This window comes from Alosa pseudoharengus, unplaced genomic scaffold, assembly GCF_046254945.1.
Source record: "Alosa pseudoharengus isolate Yale_2024_CS ecotype anadromous, Long Island Sound unplaced genomic scaffold, YU_APseudo_1.1 YU_APseudo_1.1_scf_1, whole genome shotgun sequence".
Taxonomy (NCBI): domain Eukaryota; kingdom Metazoa; phylum Chordata; class Actinopteri; order Clupeiformes; family Clupeidae; genus Alosa; species Alosa pseudoharengus.
This window is the reverse complement of record NW_027468564.1, coordinates 7,033,850-7,053,369: the sequence shown is the minus strand read 5'-3', so window position 1 is coordinate 7,053,369 and position 19,520 is coordinate 7,033,850. Positions and strand designations below refer to the sequence as shown.

The window sequence follows — 19,520 nt, the reverse complement described above, 5'->3', positions numbered from 1 at the left end:
GCCACTCGGACAAAAGACATGTAAAAAAATATATGTTTTGAAAACTAGCATTAAATTGGATTCGATCCCGCAAAAGCAACACACGCGTGACTCTCTCCAGCCTGATTCCCTGCTCTTTGAGCCAACTTATACGTTACGCGATACAATTAACTATTGTAGGCTACCATCAATTAATAACGTAGGCAACACCCAGGTAACATGTTGTCCAGGCTATCTGAAACAAGTGGTTGCCCTTCATCTACAACAACTGGTTACCTTGGGCTGCTACAGTCGTCAGTGCACTGTGCACAGTATGCTACTCTTTGTGGTTGATCAAATACAAATAAAAGATGTATTTGGTGATGACGTTATTGTAGGCCTAGTAGACCTAAATTCTGAGAAATTAAATGGTACGAGAAACTATCTACATAGCGCACCAGACTGCGATGTCTTCAAGGGTTGAATGAAGGGAGTTTGCAAAAATTAGCGTATTTTTCAAGTCAATAAACATTCTTAATTTTTGAATGTCTTTGTCAGGGAACATCTGACTTTTCAAAACCATAGGCCTGGTAGTCGCTCAGACAAGGAGTTATAAGATAAAGGCCATACCATTTGTGTCACCTAATGCAGTTCAGTGAATTAGCAAGATACCATCAGAAGCCAACAATCATAAAGCACCTGTGCGCGCGCTCTCTCTCCCCTGCGCATGAAGCTGTCTGCGTGTTGTAGGCTAGATTTGCGTGAGTTCTTTCTATCTGCTTTACTTTTGTGAGTTGCGACCACCTAGGCTATGTTATAGACGTTCTATGAGGTACCAGCTGTGTCACAAAACAATAAGCTTTGTCAGACTACTTTTAAAATGATATTCAGGGCTGAAGACCCGACAAAGCCTTGCGTTAATTCTTCAGGTGGGAAGTGTCAGGAATTTTCATACGAGAGACGCTCTCATTGGTGGTTAGTATATGGAGTAGGGGATTGACAGCAACAAAGCCAATCACATTATGAGAGATGCTGAATTTAACATTAACTGCGATGTTTGATTTTAAATTAATGTAAATTTAGCCGGGACTGTAAGCTGGCACACGTGGGTGCTTGATGTTTTCCGTGGGTGCTCGAGCGACAGAGCATATCGCCGCCTATGACAAGCGTATCTCGCGGTTGCATCCATTACAAACAAACATGCAATGTGAACATCTGGGATTGGGGAGAGTACTAAATGCTCTACTGAATAAGCACGAAGTCAAGCCTTTAAATGAAAAACACTCTTTAATAATCAAAAAAATAAACGCTAATGAAGTAAACTTGTGACCATCAAAAATCGGACCGCGAGGGAAGCTGGCCAAGTCGAAGCACTGCCCACTGTACTTTAGACTTTAATATTTACACAGGTGGTCGTGATGGTCACATCTTGGATTTAGCCTCAAAAGTTGTAGAGGAGCTAATACAGCCATTTAGAGATAGTGGTCAAACCATTTGGTTTGATAACTTCTACACATCACCAACCCTTATGGTTAAACTTAGAAAACGGGGCCTAAATGCATGCAGAACATGTAGGATTAACCGTAAAAAAATTCCGGACGACTTAAAAGATACTAAAAAATGGGAGCGCAGGGCAAGTCGTGAGGACATGAGGTGGTATAGAATAGAGGGTAATGTCTTAGCAGTACAGTGGAAGGACACTCGTGCAGTAACCTGCCTGTCAAATTTCCACAATGCGAATGATTCGACTGATGTATCTAGACTAGAACTAGACTCAAGAGCAATTCGGTTTGGGACAAAAAAGTTGTACGTTTTGTGGTAAGTGATTACAACAAATACATGGGGGGCGTTGGTCGGACCATGGGCGGACTGGCCATCTGGCATACTGAGCATTTTCCCGGTGGGCCGACGCACCTTTTGGGTCGATAGAATAGGCTATATAATTATTATTTTGGCCAACGATCGGCCCAAAGGAAGGACAATCAGCGGCCCTTTGGTTACATTTCTATTGACACTGGACTGATCCAATAACAGCTCACGTCAGGCCCCACCCCTCCCATTTTGGCTCAGAGCCAGGATTCTGTGAGCGCACCAAAAGTTAATCAAAGTTGCCTACACAAAATTGCGGCGGGTGCCTGTAGTGACAATTGTGCAAAATTAACACCAATGTAGAAGCTTCAAAAATGCAATATTGCAAGTAGGCTAGCATATGTCAGCAACATGTTGAAGTTTGTTGAGTTTGAACGAGGATGTAAGCAAGCATACAGAGCAGAGGGACAGTGAGCAGGTGGTGGAGAGTACGAGCCTATTGAGGCTACATGATAAGAACTCACTCACTGGTGGAGCAGGTAGGCTATGTGTGACATGCCATGCTGACGATGATGATTATGATGACTTATTAATTGCGATAATGTAATGATATGGTAATGATAACATAGTAAGGCCGTGCTGTGATTACAATAACAAATAGCGCAACTTAAATTTTCTAAATGAATGATTTGCAAACCCGGACAGCAAAAGAGTGACAAATCGACGTCAATTGTTGGTCAGATTGATCAGTTTCCGTCAGACACCCAAAATTCAACATCGATGGCATGAGTGGTGGTTGGTCTCTCAAAGTAGAGAAGGTTTCTATCTTGGAAGGGTTATCATGGTAACCCATGGGCTAAAAGACTGTAGACTGACGGAAATGTAAGCTACAAAACGTAAAGTCATGCACAAGCCAACTAAGCTATATATAACCTATACGATAGGCTACTGGAACTGGAAGACACTAAAGATAATTAGTTCAGGTAGCATACTGTTCCAAAATGTACCAGCAATGTAGGTAGGTAGTATAGCCTACAGGAATAAAATATTTCCAGCCCTGTTTATTTCGTGTTGTCCTACAGTGATAACTGGTATAAATTATATTAATGTCTACAACAATCTCGGTAATTTAACTCTTTACACATAGGCTTCAGTATTTTTTTGGTGCTGCTGTCAATTAAGCATTGTATAGTTTAAATGTAGCCTATTTAATAATATGAAATTATACTTTGAATTCAAGCAGAAACTGTGTGCGTGTACATGTTTATGTTCATGTGTGTGTGTGTGTGTGTGTGTGTGTGTGTGTGTGTGTGTGTGTGCTTGTGTGTGTGCCTGCATATGTGCCTGTGTTTGTGCATGTGCATGCATGTGTACATATGTCTACTGTGTGAGTATGTGTCATACGTATGATTACTGTGAATGTATGTGTGTGCGTGTGTATCTGAGGCCTACATCACTTTCAGTGCTCCATGACAGTTGAAGGGTAATGCAAAGATTCTGTATTTAATTAGGTGTGCCCGAACAATTTGAAGAGCCGCTTGGGCCAAATATGCCAGGGCCGATTTTTGGTCTCAGTCCGCCCCTGGGTCGGACCAAATGATAAGTACATATTGTGTACTCCAAAAAACAAAGAAGTGGTGGAAAACGCTTTTTCTCCACTTTGTGGACATTGCCGTCGCCAATAGCTTCTTATTATTTCAAGACTGGCAGCGCAATGCAGAATCTAGTGTTGAGCCTAGGTTAGGTAGCTACAGCCAGATAGACTAGAGAAAATCTATCACGACAGCTGCCAGGCATTTCCGTCGATACAGTTTTTCAGCCTCGGCCTTCAGCTCCTCCAACTACTAGTCCGTCATCTTTCCATCAGGTACATGTTCCTGTACAGCAGGAGCCACTGAGAAATTGTTGCCTATGTTATAAAAAACTTAAAAAGCAGCATAAAACTAAAGTAGCTTGTATGGCCCCCCGAGTGTAATGGTAGGCGATTTTGTTTTAACCAATTTTCTTTTGTTTTAAACAAAATTGCTTTCAGATTTGGCATTCTGCAGAAGGGGATGCGTTTCGTGATGAGCCATAGGTCTTCTGTGTTCAACCTTCCGGTTCCCTGCCCCCCCCCCCACCCACCCTTCTCTGTGTAAGTGTGTGTGTGTGAGTTTGTGTGTATGTGTGAGTTTGTGTGTGTACGTGTTTTCTCCACAAGCTTGTTCTACTATGTGATCTACTTTCAAATGTTTAGACTACATTTATTTACATTTATTTTACATTTACATTGAAGTTGATTGTATCTCTAGCTTTTCATTAACTAATATTATTTTATGTACATAGTTTTCATATTACACTGAATTATATAAGAAAGTTTTATCTGTTGAATCACATGTGTTTTATGTCTCTATTCCAAAATGGTCTTAAATAAATACATATTTACTTCCTGTACTAATGGTAATGTTATGTTTATTTGTTTTGGACTGGTGCCAATCTTTTTAAGTCAGTCGGAGTCAGTCTTTTTCTAGTTTTGCCATTACGACAATATCAAACATGTTTGATATTATCCCAAGTCTTTTTAGTCGTGGCTCATGCAAATAGTGACGTGAACAATATAAAAACCAATAGTGAGCTCTCTCCAACACCAAACAGGAAGGGGCAAAGTAGGCGACAGCTGTAGCCTATATGATTATTTGTTATTTAATTTCTTATTAAATTATTAGTCGGCTATTCCACGTGACATAACAACTCTATATCTGTTAGGGATGTCACACATGAAAACAATGCTGCAGAAACACGAAAATATGACTTTGACATGAATAGGCTATCAAATGAGTTCCTGTTGATATAGTGCACGATGGAAATAATTTAAAGGAATCTATAAGCAGTCTTGTAAATAGTGACCCTGCATGATCCCTAGTTGTTGCAAAATCATAGTCTGGGACTAGTCTGGGACTCAACAACTCTATTACTTGTCTTTAGATGTGAGAGGGTATGAGACTGTAGTCTTTCAAAAATCTTTTCCAAATCTTTGGTAAGTCTGTCAGTGTAAGGAGGGCTTTAGGTTACATTGTCTGTGAAATTATAACCAGACTTCTTGCGATGCAAAGCAGAAGAATCAGCTGCAATGTATTGGAAGTGACTGATTTTCAATCCATAGCCACTTAATGCTTACTCTGGCTGTGACAAGACAGCCTACAAAAGTGTGTCAAATAATATTAAAGTATATTAAATAAAATATATTTGAACTGGGCTTTTAAAATATGATTAGCCTACAGAGGGGGGGGAGCATAAACAGGCATAAAGGATACTTTTGTATCCCTTTAACCCATTCGCGCTGGATGCTGCATGACGCAACATTGACCCTCCTGCTGGATGCTGCGTAGCGACACATTGACCCTCCCGCTTGATGCTGCGAAGCGCAGCATGCTTTTTATTTCATGCTTCTAGGTGCTACAGAGGCTTAGATATTACATTTTGGTAGACATTGACAATTTTTAGTATGTTTTCAGAAAACCCTCAGGAAATAAGGTTATTTAGTCTAGAATGCCATAGGATTCTATAGGCGTTTTTAGCAGGCATTTTAGGAGTAAATGGGTTAAAGGGCCATCAAAAATATAAAAATGTACAAAAAAGCAACTTGTTACTTGAGTAATTTATTAGCAAAGTACTTTTTTACTTTTACTTGAGTAGATTTCTTAGTTTGGAATATTTACTTTTACTCAAGTGATTTTTGAAGGGAGCAATTGTACTTTTACTTGAGTGTTGATTTTCAGTATTCTACCCTCTCCTGCTCACACCAACCTTAATATCTGCAGTTTGCAGTTGGGACTAGACAGTCCCTTAGAGAGAAGCTGCACTCCAGAATCCCGCAGGTCGTTGTGACTCAGGTCCAGCTCTATCAGGGAGTTTGGTGACTGTAGAACAGTAGCCACAATTCCACAGGACTTCCCTGAGAGTTTGCATTCAGCAAGTCTGCATAACAACATGAGACAAAATAAAACATTAAATAGGTGGATAAATTGAAGGGATACTGTTTAAATAGTGCACCATTAAATCAACATAATCAAGAAACATTATCCCCCTGTAATGACAGTACACCAATCTATCACATGCACACTATCCCTTCACACACAGACACACACACACCTGAAAAAATTTAGCTTACATGTACGATACTGTATTGACCTATCAGCAAATAATATATGACATACGATAACAGTGGTTGGTGTTTATCTGTTATGTCACATCAATTCTGCACTAGCTAAATGTTTTATAATGCACAGACTGGCACATTGTGAGTTAATGATGTGAAGGGTCAACTAATTGAAAATAGTTTATTTGTTTTGGTATACAAAATTAATGGAAAAAATGTCATTAAATGCCTCACACCAACCTTAATATCTTCAGTTTGCTGTGGAGACTAGACAGTCCCTTAGAGAGAACCTGGACTCCAGAATCCCCCAAGTCATTGTGACTCAGGTCCAGCTCTATCAGGGAGTTTGGTGACTGTAGAACTGAAGCCACAATTCCACAGGACTTCTCTGAGAGTTTACATTCAGCAAGTCTGCATAACAACACAACACCAGAAAAGATAAAATATTGCTGGTGTTATACGGTATCTGGCTATTTGTGATGTTTGTGAGGCTCTACTTTGTTGTTTAATAAAGGTTTACCACATGATTTGTCAGCGTTGGAAGTGTCAGATTGTCTGCTATATGAACTGGATCATGAATATGGCACCAAATAAATAAATAGTTAAAGGTGCTCTAAGCGATGCCACACGTTTTTTAGGCTAAAACATTTTATGTAAAAAAATGTGATCTCTCTGGACAGCCCAGGCTCTCAAAAACGGCAACAAAAACAACCTGGGCAAACCTAGCCCATAAAAACATAACAAACTGTTCCAGCAAATCACAGACGAGATGCACGTTTAGGAGAGTCTCAATTGCACGGAAGCAACACGAGAGGGAGGGGGAGTAAATGGCGAGCTAGCTCTCTGTTTTGTTTGAAACTCAACAGAAGTGACGTTACCCAGCATCACTTAGAGCACCTTTAAATAGATTAATATTAACTCCACGTTGGTCTTGAAGCACTACTAAATTAAACTGCTTTCATGATAACCTATCATCTACCTGCTTCTAACCTATCATCTACCAGCTGACGGCTTGCCATGAAATTTGCTTTATTTTAGGGCTGTCAATCGATTAAAAAAATTAATCGAATTAATTACATACTTAATTAATCTTAATAATGAATATTTTTTGCTGTGAAAGTATTTTAAATATTTAAATTCAAATGAATCATTGAAAAAATCAGCATTAGTGACATTAAAGTTCAAAAACTCTTTTATTATTATTTTCACTGTTTAAATAACGCCCATAATAATCTATGATATGACCTAATATGCTGAGGAAATAAATTAAAAAGTGCTTCGGGAAGAAGTTTTTTTTCACATACAAGGCATTTCAGGCCACAGATATAACCTAGGGGACACAATGAAAATAAATGAACACTCCCCCAAATGTCAACACTATTTCTTTGCATTGATGTGCGACTTATGAGTTGACGAACTCTGGTGATATGCAAATCCCTTGCTGCAGACATTGCAGAGGACTTTATTTTAATCACTTTATTTTTATAAACACCATCAGGCCGTTTTTTACAAATATATGTTTCAATCAATGATCTAGGCAGCACATTTTCTTCTCTCTCTTTCATTTTACAGTCTAATGGATACTGACTAGAACGGCTCGGGGTCAAAGGTCATACGGAATCGATTAATCTGCGCTATTTTTTTCTCAGTTATTTTTTCTCAAATTAATTAATCGAAATTAATCAGTTATTTTGACAGCCCTACTTTATTTATACAGGGTTCGTACACCTATTCCAAGATCAAATTCGAGCACTTTTCAAGCACTTTCAAGGTCAATTTTCAAGCTTTTCCAGCACTTTACAGCGGTGGCAAATGACATATTATACGAATATACTAACTCAAAATGATTTTTACTTTTTTTATAATTTAGAGAAAAATTGTGTTTTTATCATTTAGACAAAATTGTGTTTCTTAATAGCAGGAAAAGAAATTAAAGGAAAACTTAAAAATGTGTCACCTGTCTGGAAGTAGACTTTGCTTGCTATCTAACTGGCAGTGTCAATATACCAAAAAAATAAATGAAATAAATAAATAAAATAAAACAAGAAAATAATCACTCAACAAATAACTATTCTTTGCTGAATATGTGAACTCAAACTAATGTTAAGGCTCACTCTTTCATGACAGTGAAGACTGATTATGTCTCTTTCTTGCTTACAACGGCATGCAGACAAGCCTACATCTTTTATATGCACATATAAAATGCTCTTATATATGCACATATGCATGGTGTTTTAATGTCCTTTCCACTTGTAGGGCCTATAAGCATGAAACCACAAAACTGAGCTGAAGTTTGAGACATGACCAAGGCCGTAACCAGGATTCAAATACTGAGGTCAGGGGTGTTGATAGAAATGTTGCCCCCCGCAAAATACTATGGGGGTCTGGGGGCATGCCCCCAAGGAAGAAAAATGTGAAAAATAACCCCTTAAATGATGACTTATGGTGAATATTGCGGAACTAATAGATACATTGACATAAATATAATTTATACATAACAGGCATATGTTACATTTATAAAAGAGCAAAGTAGCCTTTATATGCCTATGAAAGACTTAACGTAATGTAAAGGCTATCATGATAATTTTGCTGTATGACGTAGAAACATTTGTTCAGTTTATAACATGTTTTGTTTATAACTTAAACCAACACACTTTTCCACAATATTCTACTTTTTTAGATGCACCTGTATATTTCAAGAGCCTTTTCTCCAATTGGTGTTGAGGATAAATACTGATCTCTGCTCCATCTTTAATCAAGAATGCTCTGCTTCTCCTCATCAGAGTAGTGAATGTTGCATTTATAAATTGCAGGGTCAATTATTTCCCTCTTCTCCTAACTCTTTCTCCTCATTTCCACATTTCTGCCTGATTTCCCTTCTCCTGTCTCCTGTGTAAATAACTGACCAATAATCAATATCATGCTTAGATAATATCCATATAAATATCTACTAGTATCTACTATCTCTGCTACTATCTATATGCTACTATTGGTCCAGACTCTGATATCTAATTTGCAGTGCAGGTTAGCTAGCTGCAACTCCACTGAATTTCAGCATAACATTTTGAGTAGGCCTTGAAATTAGCCATTGTTCAGGTCTGACGATTATTTATTTTGGACAATGGATTTGTGGGTATTGAAGTTTATTTGAGCTTCATGAGACATTGTGTTGCGTTCGTTAGTTAGAACATAGCTCCGCGATAGCAGAGTCAACTCTAGCCTACTTTCGTTTTGACATGTCAGATGTATCTACAACTACGTGTTGCGTGACGGTGCGTTGATGCAAGGATATTTGTCTTCTTGGCTATTTTCAGTTAATAAATAAAACGAAATTTGAAGAAAGAAAGGTGACCTCTATGGTAGATACGGTCATACATGACTGGTGCGGTTTTGCATTCACATACCATAAAGTTTTGTCTCCCTCTTCAACCTAACTCTCTCCTTGTCTTGATTGGAGCTAAGTAGCCTATTCAATAATAGCCTATGTTAGCTTTAATGGCGACCTAGCTAGCAATGCATCATGACCCTACATGATTTCTTTTCAGCAGTCCGAAATAGCTGTTTTCTAACCAACGCTCATTAAAACGGCAACCTCACTTCATGTCATCTCCGACTGTGTGCAGGGGGGCGTTGTCACGCATGAAAACAGACTGGCAGATCCATAGACTGGGCAGATCAGTGACACACGCAGAGGCGCAAGCGAGGATCATGGTGGAGAAGTTTTAATTGTAAACTCTCCGACTTTCTGCATCTAATAGGCTAAGCTAACTATTCCGTCAGATAGCTATTTGTGTCATAAGAAATACACTTACAATTTTAAGCATTTTTAAGCACTTTATCCAAAATGCAAGCACTTTTCAAACCTTGAAATTGCAACATTAAAATTCAAGCATTTTCAAGGATTTCAAGCACCCGTATGAACCCTGTTTATACTATTAAAAGAGGTCAGCTAGTATATGTTATTATATTTGTAGGCAGGTTAACACGGCTGATCTGGATAAAGGGACTCAATAAGTAAACAAAGAGACATTATTAACAGGTCATTGATATGGACACTACACATACACCAGAAATATTTGACTAATTTCATGTAAGGTGATAGACTTAAGTATAATTTGATGAACTAATCAACAACAATCATATAGTGAAAACTGAATGTTTTCCCACTTCTTCTAATCAAGACTATTTTGCCTTTAGGCATCTCTAAATGTGTTACACTAGATCAGTAGAAGACAGCACTGTCTTCAACATTATATTTAGTCACAATAGTTAGCACAGTCTCTCCATCACAAACTCACCGTGCCTTTTTGCAGCACCTCACAGCTGGGATCAGTCTTCTGCGTCCCTCATCCGATGTGTTGTATTTCTTCAGGTCAATCTCATCCAGTACCTCCTCAGACATCAGAAGCATGTGGGCCAGTGCTGAACAGTGGGCAGGAGACAACTTCTGTTTGATGTTCTTTGTTGATGACAAGTATTTTTGAATTTCATTGTGCATGGAATCATCCTTCATTTCAAATAAGCAGTGGAAAAGATTGATGCATCGTTCAGGAAAGAGACCTTCTCTGTTGAGCTTCTTCATGTACTGACATGTTTCCTTGATGCTTTTTGAGCTGTTGTGGGTGCGGTTTAGTAGACCTTGCAGAAGTCGGTGATTGCTCTCCAGAGAAATGCCCATGAGGAAGCGAAGGAAGAGATCCAGGTGTCCGTTCTGGCTCTCCAAAGCCTTATCAACTGCACTCTTAAGTAAAACATGTAAATTGTCTTTTAATCCTAGTGCTGATTTAAGAGAAAATAAAAATGATGGTTCATCATGAAGTTCATCTCTCTGCTCATCACTGATGAGGGATTTCAGAGCTTCAAGGTTCTTAGCCAAATACGAGTGAAACACAAACACAGCTGCCAGAAACTCCTGGACACTAAGATGCACAAAGCAGTAGACCTTCTTCTGTTGAAGTTCCACATATTCTGTCTTGAAAATCTCAGTGCACATGCCAGAATACACTGAGGCTTCACTGACATCAATGCCACACTCTCTCAGGTCTTCCTCATAAAACATGAGGTTGCCATTCTCTAGACTCTTGAAAGCCAGTTCTGCCAGTTTAAGTAGAATTTCTTTCTGCGATTCCAAGAGCTTCCTCTTATCTGTTTCTTGTCTTTCTTGATATTTCTGATCCTTTCGAGTTGTCTGGACCAGCAAGAAGTGTATGAACATCTCAGTCAGAGTTGTGGGAATTTCTTGGGTGTTGTCCTGTCCAAGCATCTGCTGAAGTACAGTGGCTGCAATCCAACAGAAGACTGGAATGTGGCACATAATGTGGAGACTCCTGGATGCCTTAATGTGGGATATGATTCTGTTGGCCTGACTTCCATCACTGATTCTCTTCCTGAAGTATTCTTCCTTCTGTGGGTCATTGAAGCCTCGTACTTCTGTTACCTGGTTGATGTACTGAGCAGGAATCTGACTGGCTGCTGCTGGTCGTGAGGTTATCCAGATGAGTGCCAAGGGAAGCAGAGTTCCCTGAATGAGGCTCGTCATCAGAAGATCCACTGATGATGTTTGTTTGACATCAGACAACTTACTGTTCTGTTCCAGATCCAGAGTCAACCGACTCTCATCCAAACCATCAAAGATAAACACAACCTGACAGTCTTTGTATCCTTCACCATCATTCAGCTCCTTCAGCTCAGGGTGGAAGTCCAGCAGGAGCCTGTGAAGACTGTACTGATCATCCCTGACTAAATTAAGCTCACGGAAAGAGAGGGGAAACATAAATTCTATATCCTGATTGGCTACCCCATTTGTCCAGTCAAGAATGAACTTTTGCACTGAGACTGTTTTTCCAATACCAGCAACACCTTTGGTCATCACAGTTCTGATGTGCTTCTCCTGTCCAGGTAAGGGCTTGAAGATGTCATTGCAGTCGATTGGTGTGTCTTCTGTGGTTTGAGATCTGGATGCTGACTCTACCTGCCAAACCTCATGTTCCTTATTCACCCCTTCACTCTCGCCCTCTGTGATGTAGAGCTCTGTGTAGATCTTATTGAGGAGTATCTCAGCTCCTGGTTTGATGATGCCTTCAGATATGTTCTCAAACCTCCTCTTCAGACTGGCTTTGTGATTCTTTATAACTCTCATCAGATCCTCATCTGTTAAAAATGACAAAACAAGTAATTAAAAAGTCACAATAAAAGTCAATAAAACATAATACTGAAATTATTCATACACACATGAACTCAGTGTAAATAGTCCTATTTAAGTATAAGTACAGTGGGCAGTGCTTCGACTTGGCCAGCTTCACTCGCGGTCCGCGCGTGGGATCACGCGACTTTAATTTGTATTTTCCCAGTGAGACGCTGCAACAACCCAAACAACCGGTAGATGGCTCAAGTGAGCAGGGTGTCTCGTAAAAAGAAATGGAGCCTGGAAAACCCTACACAGACTTCACTACAGACTTTAGCAGACTGGTTTAGAAATAATTTAATAGCCAGAAATATGCTTGCCCTGCCCTAATAAAGAAATATTTGGTTAACTGCGAGTGAATCCCGTTTGCAGCCATAGAAGAAACGCAGGACAAATTAAACATTCTGGTTTTCTCCGAGTGCAACGATGACAGACAGACATCATTTGGACAAAATATAGAGCATATTAACCTCCATTGCTCAACCAAATGCCTTCCTGTTACGTCCTGTTATCACGGAGTTACAGGCGATAAACGATTTTTGATGGTCACAAGTTTACTTCATTAGCGGTTTATTTTTTTGATTATTAAAGAGTGTTTTTCATTTAAAGGTTTGACTTCGTGCTTATTCAGTAGAGCATTTAGTGCTCTCCCCAATCCCAGACGTTCACATTGCATGTTTGTTTGTAATGGATGGAACCGCGAGATACGCTTGTCATAGGCGCCGATACCGTGGGTGCTCCGTCTCTCGGGCACCCACTGAAAACATCGAGCACCCAAGTGTGCCAGCTTACAGTCCCGGCTAAATTTACATTCATTTAAAATCAAACATCGCAGTTTATGTTAAATTCAGCATCTCTCATAGAACGTCTATAACATAGCCTAGGTGGTCGCAACTCACAAAAGTAAAGCAGATATACTACAACACGCAGACAGCTTTATGCGCAGGGGAGAGAGAGCGCGCGCGCGGGCACTGAGCATGATTGTTGCCTTCTGATGGTATCTTGCTAATTCACTGAACTGCATTAGGTGACACAAATGGTATTGCCTTTATCTTATAACTCCTTGTCTGAGCGACTACCAGGCCTATGGTTTTTAAAAGTCAGATGTTCCCTGACAAAGACATTCGAAAATTAAGAATGTTTATTGACTTGAAAAATACACTAATTACACTAATTTTTGCAAACTTGATTCGCGTAACATATTAGTTGGCACAAAGAGTAGGGAATCAGGATGGAGAGAGTCACGCGTGTGTTGCTTTTGCGGGATCAAATCCAGTTTAATGCTAATTTTCAAAACATATATTTTTTTACATGTCTTTTGTCCGAGTGGCTGTAATGTAGCCGAGCGTTCATGGCGTATGAAAAGCGACTTCAAACCGCCTAAAACAACTTGTTTGTGAATGTCTGACAACTGCTGCAGCGCATGCACGCGCAAGGAAACCAGTAGAAACCAGAAGGCACACAACACCGGAACGATTTTAAGGCTATTTCGCATAGACTACTCAATGGTGCTATTTCACACACATTATAGCGACCCCCACTCACCGGGGTTAGGTGGAAGGTGTTAATAGACGATTGGCGTAGCCTACAGTGGAGTAGGGCTGTCAAAATTGCTCAAAAATGACGTTTGAATATCCCCTCTAAAATAAACACATGTATTCGAATATATTGGAATATCTAGGCTATATTATTTGCGCATTATGTCAGTGATGCGCATCATGTCATCTGTTTTTAACTTTTTGTATGGTTATTGCTTGACAGGGGGATCCCAAGCAGCTTTCAGCCATAAGGCATTTCCTAATTCACCTGACACTGATATTCAAAATGTTGAAACTATTTCGGCATAGCCTATAAGCAGTTTTATTAAATTTAATGTTAATTGTAAACAAACGGGCTACTTGGTGAGGCTTGGCCTCACAGATGCGCTCGTGCCTTAAATGGCAATACAAATCTTCACGATAGGCTGACCGCCCGATTCACGTTGGCTGGGGGGCGGGGGGGGGGGGAGGGCAGCAATAAGACATTTGTTCCCAATGTTCTATGAATTGTTAATCCCTGCCCCCAACTAAGGCAACTTTCCACCTCTGAGACAACTGAAAAGAAGTCTAGAGGACTCCTAACTCCTAACTCACTAGACCTACTTACTGTAGGCTGCGCAAACCACAAGCCTGCATTCGAGGCAGGCCTTCTGTTGAAGAATTTTATATAAATCCTGCTACCCCCGATACCACAGCTGTGGATAGTGTGGCATGCTCACGTTTTATGTCTCCTTGCAAACTAGGCCTATAGCCCAACCATTTACGTCTTCAAAAAATAACAACTTGCCAGATATGCCTTCATATCTTTGGGCTTCATTCAGCATTTTGTTCTTCCACTGGAAATTACTCTACATTTACTGCCTGCTGCATCCTTTCTGTTTGTATTGTTTAGAAAATGTTTGACGTCTTGAGTTAATGCATTCATTGTTTGCTGGTAACCAGCCACAAATAGCCAACAGATTCTTGCGTGCGTTCTCTCCAAAATGTGCCCGTTCTATAGGCTGGCCAAGTGCGTAATTCTGCGGCATAAAGCAGATGTATTTGTGTATTGTACAGAAAAATAAAAATAACCTGTCAAGCAGTCAATTGACTACATTGCAGCCAATAAGTAGTGCAAGTTACGAAACCAAAACGTGGGTCATAGTTGTCTAAGCCTCTGCTGTGAGGCCAAACCCATGAACAAAGACGCATTGATATCTGCAATATTTTTTTTTTTTGGCGAAACAAGCTCACAGCCGAACGAGTCAGCACTGAAGGGAGAGGCAACTGGCATGTGTTCTCCCCACGGGCCAATGGATGTACAAGTTTTCTCCTGTGTCTACGATATTTAATCCAGTGTTTTGTCAAGTTGCAAAATGCTATTCGTTTTAACAATTTTTTATGATAGTACCCTATACAAAAAGTACTTCATACTATCTTAATTGCTTTATACTCAATAGCCTACTTGACCAATGGCTATTGCATCTGTCTATTGAAAGTGAGAATGTGGCATGTGATCTACTGTGTAGGCTTCATAAAATAAAATAAATAGATTGCTAATGGCCTACAAGCTGATCTGGGGTGCGTTTCCCGTACAACTACGGAGGTTAGCTTTTTACTAACAGGATGCATCGTTCAACTAACCAACATGTAAGTTACGACTGTTTCCCAAAACTGTCGTACTTACATAGTACTGTAAGTTTGGACCATGATAGTTTCCAAACTTCAGTAGTCTGGACTAAGGTGGTTAATGACGTTTAGTAGCATGTGAACGGGCACCTACACATACTTCTGTGGCGCATTGCGTTAAGGCCGGCAGATGACAGCCGCCGTTGCACAGCAGTTACCAGTCCCCTGTCCAAGAGTTCGAATCTGGGTTAAGACGTTGACAACAATATTGACATTGTTGTTTACCTAAGTTTATCTTTTGTGCAGATCATAAATCAAAATCAGAATCAGCCTTCTTGGCTTGCTTTGCGTAAACTAACAAGGACCCCCCCCCTCCCCCCCTCCATGAAAATCAAAGGCTACATATTCTCAGCTGACTCCTCAAAAAGTGTGCACCACCTTATTATCTGCAGGTGTGTGACTTTTACTTACGTGCACATGGCTGCAAATTGACTTTTAATTTATGTATTTTCTGCCTTGGGGATTTTAAAATATGGATGTAGCCTATGGTGGTTAGAAGTGTAAATATCAATTAGAAATCTAAATATATTTATAATTATTAATTTGCAAACAAATAACTGGCGTCAGTGACGTCTTTGACATGAAGATCCCTGGAACTATGCTTCTAGCATTCTACCACAGGTCGAGAGGTGTAGTTGTAACTACACAACTTTACGATAGTGGTTGCGAACGTTCGTTGCTACTATGGTTTTGGGAAACACTAACGTAGTGTAACGATGCATTGGACTACGTAAGTTCCAAATATGGATGTAATTCTGCGGCATAAAGCAGATGTATTTGTTTATTGTACAGAAAAATAAAAATGACATGTCAAGCAGTTAATTGACTACATTGCAGTCAAGAAGTAGGGCAAATTAATTTACGAAACCAAAACGTGGGTCATAGTTGTCTAAGCCTCTATAGCGTAGCCTGTTAAAAACGTCGCAGAAGCCTATCACACCACTGTTTTGATTTGCGTAGTTACGTTAACCCAACACTGACAATAATGTCAATGTAGACAGCAAATTTCGATTTCCGTTACCACCGTGTAGTCAAGCCTTAAGCCATACCCAAGTAGCCTAAATCGAGGTAAATCGAGCTTTTTCAGAAAGGGCGGCAGGCAGAGCGATGTACAGTGGCAGAGCGACGCACAGTGGCTGAAAGTGGTACTAAAGCTTCACGCCTCGTAATGCGCGAATGAAGTGGCCATTTGAAAGCGATGCCCACTGTATATATACTCTTTTGATCCCGTGAGGGAAATTTGGTCTCTGCATTTATCCCAATCCGTGAATTAGTGAAACACACTCAGCATACAGTGAACATACAGTGAGGTGAAGCACACACTAATCCCGACGTAGTGAGCTGCCTGCTACAGCGGCGCTCGGGGAGCAGTGAGGGGTTAGGTGCCTTGCTCAAGGGCACTTCAGCCGTTCCTACTGGTTGGGGTTCGAACTGGCAACCGTCCGCATACAAGTCCGAAGCACTAACCAGTAGGCCACGGCTGCCCCACTATTCACTAATACAAAATAAATAGATTAATAAAAATATAGTAATAATTTGCAATTGTTCAGTTTGATAACATTACTTTACTTCTCATAAAACCAGATAAAATCAATATAATTTTTAAAAAAATCTAAAATGTATACTCACCTAGTTCCCTCTTTCTGCCTGGTGTATGTTCAGTGTGCAGGTGTCTTCTGCTATTGATTAGGCCTGTGTGTTCACCCGGGGTGCTCATATCTGTGTGTTCATCCAGAGGAGGCTGTAGAGGAGGTTGGGTTCTGCATGTCTTTCCACACTGGGGACAGGCTTGGTGTCCTAGTAGTCCAGGCTGTTCCCAGTAGCTGCTGATGCACTGCCTGCAGAAACTGTGTCCACAGGTGGTGATGACTGGGTCCCTCAGTACCTGCTCACACACTCCACACCTGGACTGATCCTGGGTCAGATCAGCACTTAATCTGCAGGGACATCAGACAAAGAACACTTGGACTAATTGCTCAGTAGATAATCTACTGATTAAAATATGCTCCATTATTCTATTCTGAAAACAGCTGCAAGTCCAAACTTACTGATTTAAAGGATCCTTTACATAAAAGACAGAAACACCAGACCTACTACTACTACTACTTAGATTGAATAATAAATAAATAAATTAAAATTGTAATTTTACAAGACTAATTCGTAGAAATTCCATTATACTAATCTGTAGAGAACTGAAACAGTCAATGGGCTCATCTTTGGGTTGTAAGCAGAATTACGCAAATATGAACAGCAGATTAATTTCCTAAAATGTCCAAAACTTGCTTATTGTGCTGCAGACTGCACATAGCATAAGTGGGTTACATTCAGATTCAAAGAACACCTTTTTTCAGTTTTCAGTTTGGCTATTTTAGGCCCTAGGCACAAGCCCTGACCTTCCACTACCCCTAGACACAAGCCCTGACCTTCCACTACCCCTAGACACAAGCCCTAGTGACCTTCCACTACCCCTAGACACAAGCCCTGACCTTCCACTACCCCTAGGCACAAGCCCTGACCTTCCACTACCCCTAGACACAAGCCCTAGTGACCTTCCACTACCCCTAGAAACAAGCCCTGTATGTTCTGGTCAGTATGTCAAAGCCAAAGTGAGGTTTAGATTTTTAGAGGGCTTGTTTATGTTGTGTGTGTGTGTGTGTGTGTGTGTGTCTGTGCCTCTGTGTGTGTGCGTGTGTGTGTCTGTGTCTGTGTGTGTGTGTGTGTGTGTGTGTCTGTGTCTGTGTGTGTCAGTGCGTGTGTGTGTGTGTGTGTGTGTGTGTGTGTGTGTGTGAGTGTTTATGTGTGTGAGTTTTTGAGTGTGTGTGTGTGTGTGTGTGTGTGTGTGTGTGTGTGTGTGTGTTGGGGGTGGCACGGTTCACAAAACCCATGGTTCGGTTCGTACCTCGGTTTTAAGGTCACGGTTTTCGGTTCTGTACGGTTCTTGTTGTTATTTTTCCTTTTAATCTCTAACACTTCAGAAATATCATACTTCAGCATATGATGAATAGCTTAATTATCCACCATTTAGGCTACAATATTAGTATAGTTATATCATGTAATCATGCACAAACTGAAAGAATTTACTTGACTTTAAGCACATCATTAACACCATCTCTGAGGAAAGGTGAGATTTTGATACAGCAAGAGTGAATACATTGATTTCAAATTGCTTTTCATTTATTTGGCAAACAAGTAGAATATGTTATTGCCATCTACAGGAACTTCTGTGCCTTTGTAACATACTAAGATTGACTGAAATACTACGGAATATTTTATTTCTACACATAGCTTAACCTACCCGAGCTATGCAAAATAGCTTCTAGGCTACCACATAACATTGACAAGCCTTGTAAATGCACACTTTCTCTACCGTCTCCGCCGAATTTGAACGCTCCTCTAGTTTCTCTCAATTTGCTCACTGAAACGGAACGTTAGATCTTCCATGTGAGGAGGACCCAACACACTGTAATATTTTATTTTCGAGGGCTTTTGAGATCTAGGGTTATTACCTTTCAGTAAAATTAGTTATTATTAGCCTACTACACGTCTCCCCTTAATTGTTGCAAATATAAACTTGGTTGCAATTTCCAAACAGTTTTTGTGAGGGCTACTTTGCTAATATTTGGGAAACTGCAAGTAAGGGCCTGCGGCCACACAGCCTAAGCTGCTAAAGTGCCGCGAGTGCGCAGCAAATGAACTTCAGAAACAATACATTTCAGCTCACAATATTCAGACCGGCCCATCCTCCCGAAGCTCCCGATTAGTCACTCCAGGCCTGTACTAGCATAATTACGTGTTGCACAATGCTTGCACACAGTCGCAGTTCTACAGTGGGTATCAGTTAAGTTTGGACGGTTTCCTGCATGAATCGCGCACACCATAATCTCGGCAGAAATGGCACAAACTGCAGTTGACACAAACAACCACAAGGTGGCACTTGGGAGTTCTGCCACTACTGTTTTTGATGCGACTTGACTTAATGCTTCCATGACGCAGTTTCCAAGTCAGTCCAAGTCAGTGACAGTTGAGCCATTACCAAACATATATGATAATGCAATAGCGTGAGTTTATAAATCTTATACCCCTATTTGTCACGGTCACTTATAGATTTGATAGTGTAACGATAGCGCACGGGGGGCACGGGAACTTAAATTGATCATGGTAGTTTAAGCTTACACTTAAACTTTACACACAAAACATTCTAATATGAAAATGTAGATGCAATTGT

General features: G+C 40.2%; 1 protein-coding gene across 1 annotated transcript in view; it reads right to left on the bottom strand.

Annotated features, from left to right (window-relative positions):
* Positions 1-16,991, bottom strand: part of LOC143116710 (NACHT, LRR and PYD domains-containing protein 12-like) — an 85,160-nt gene extending 68,169 nt beyond the window's left edge. Inside the window, exons 1-4 of the mRNA XM_076278002.1 lie at positions 16,925-16,991; positions 10,204-12,055; positions 6,146-6,316; positions 5,554-5,724 (exon numbers count right to left, since the gene is read on the bottom strand). Coding sequence (XP_076134117.1) covers positions 5,554-5,724; positions 6,146-6,316; positions 10,204-12,044 — 2,183 coding nt within the window. The 5' untranslated portion in view covers positions 12,045-12,055; positions 16,925-16,991. The remainder of the gene's footprint in view (positions 1-5,553; positions 5,725-6,145; positions 6,317-10,203; positions 12,056-16,924) is intronic.
* Between the last annotated feature and the right edge of the window lie 2,529 nt (positions 16,992-19,520).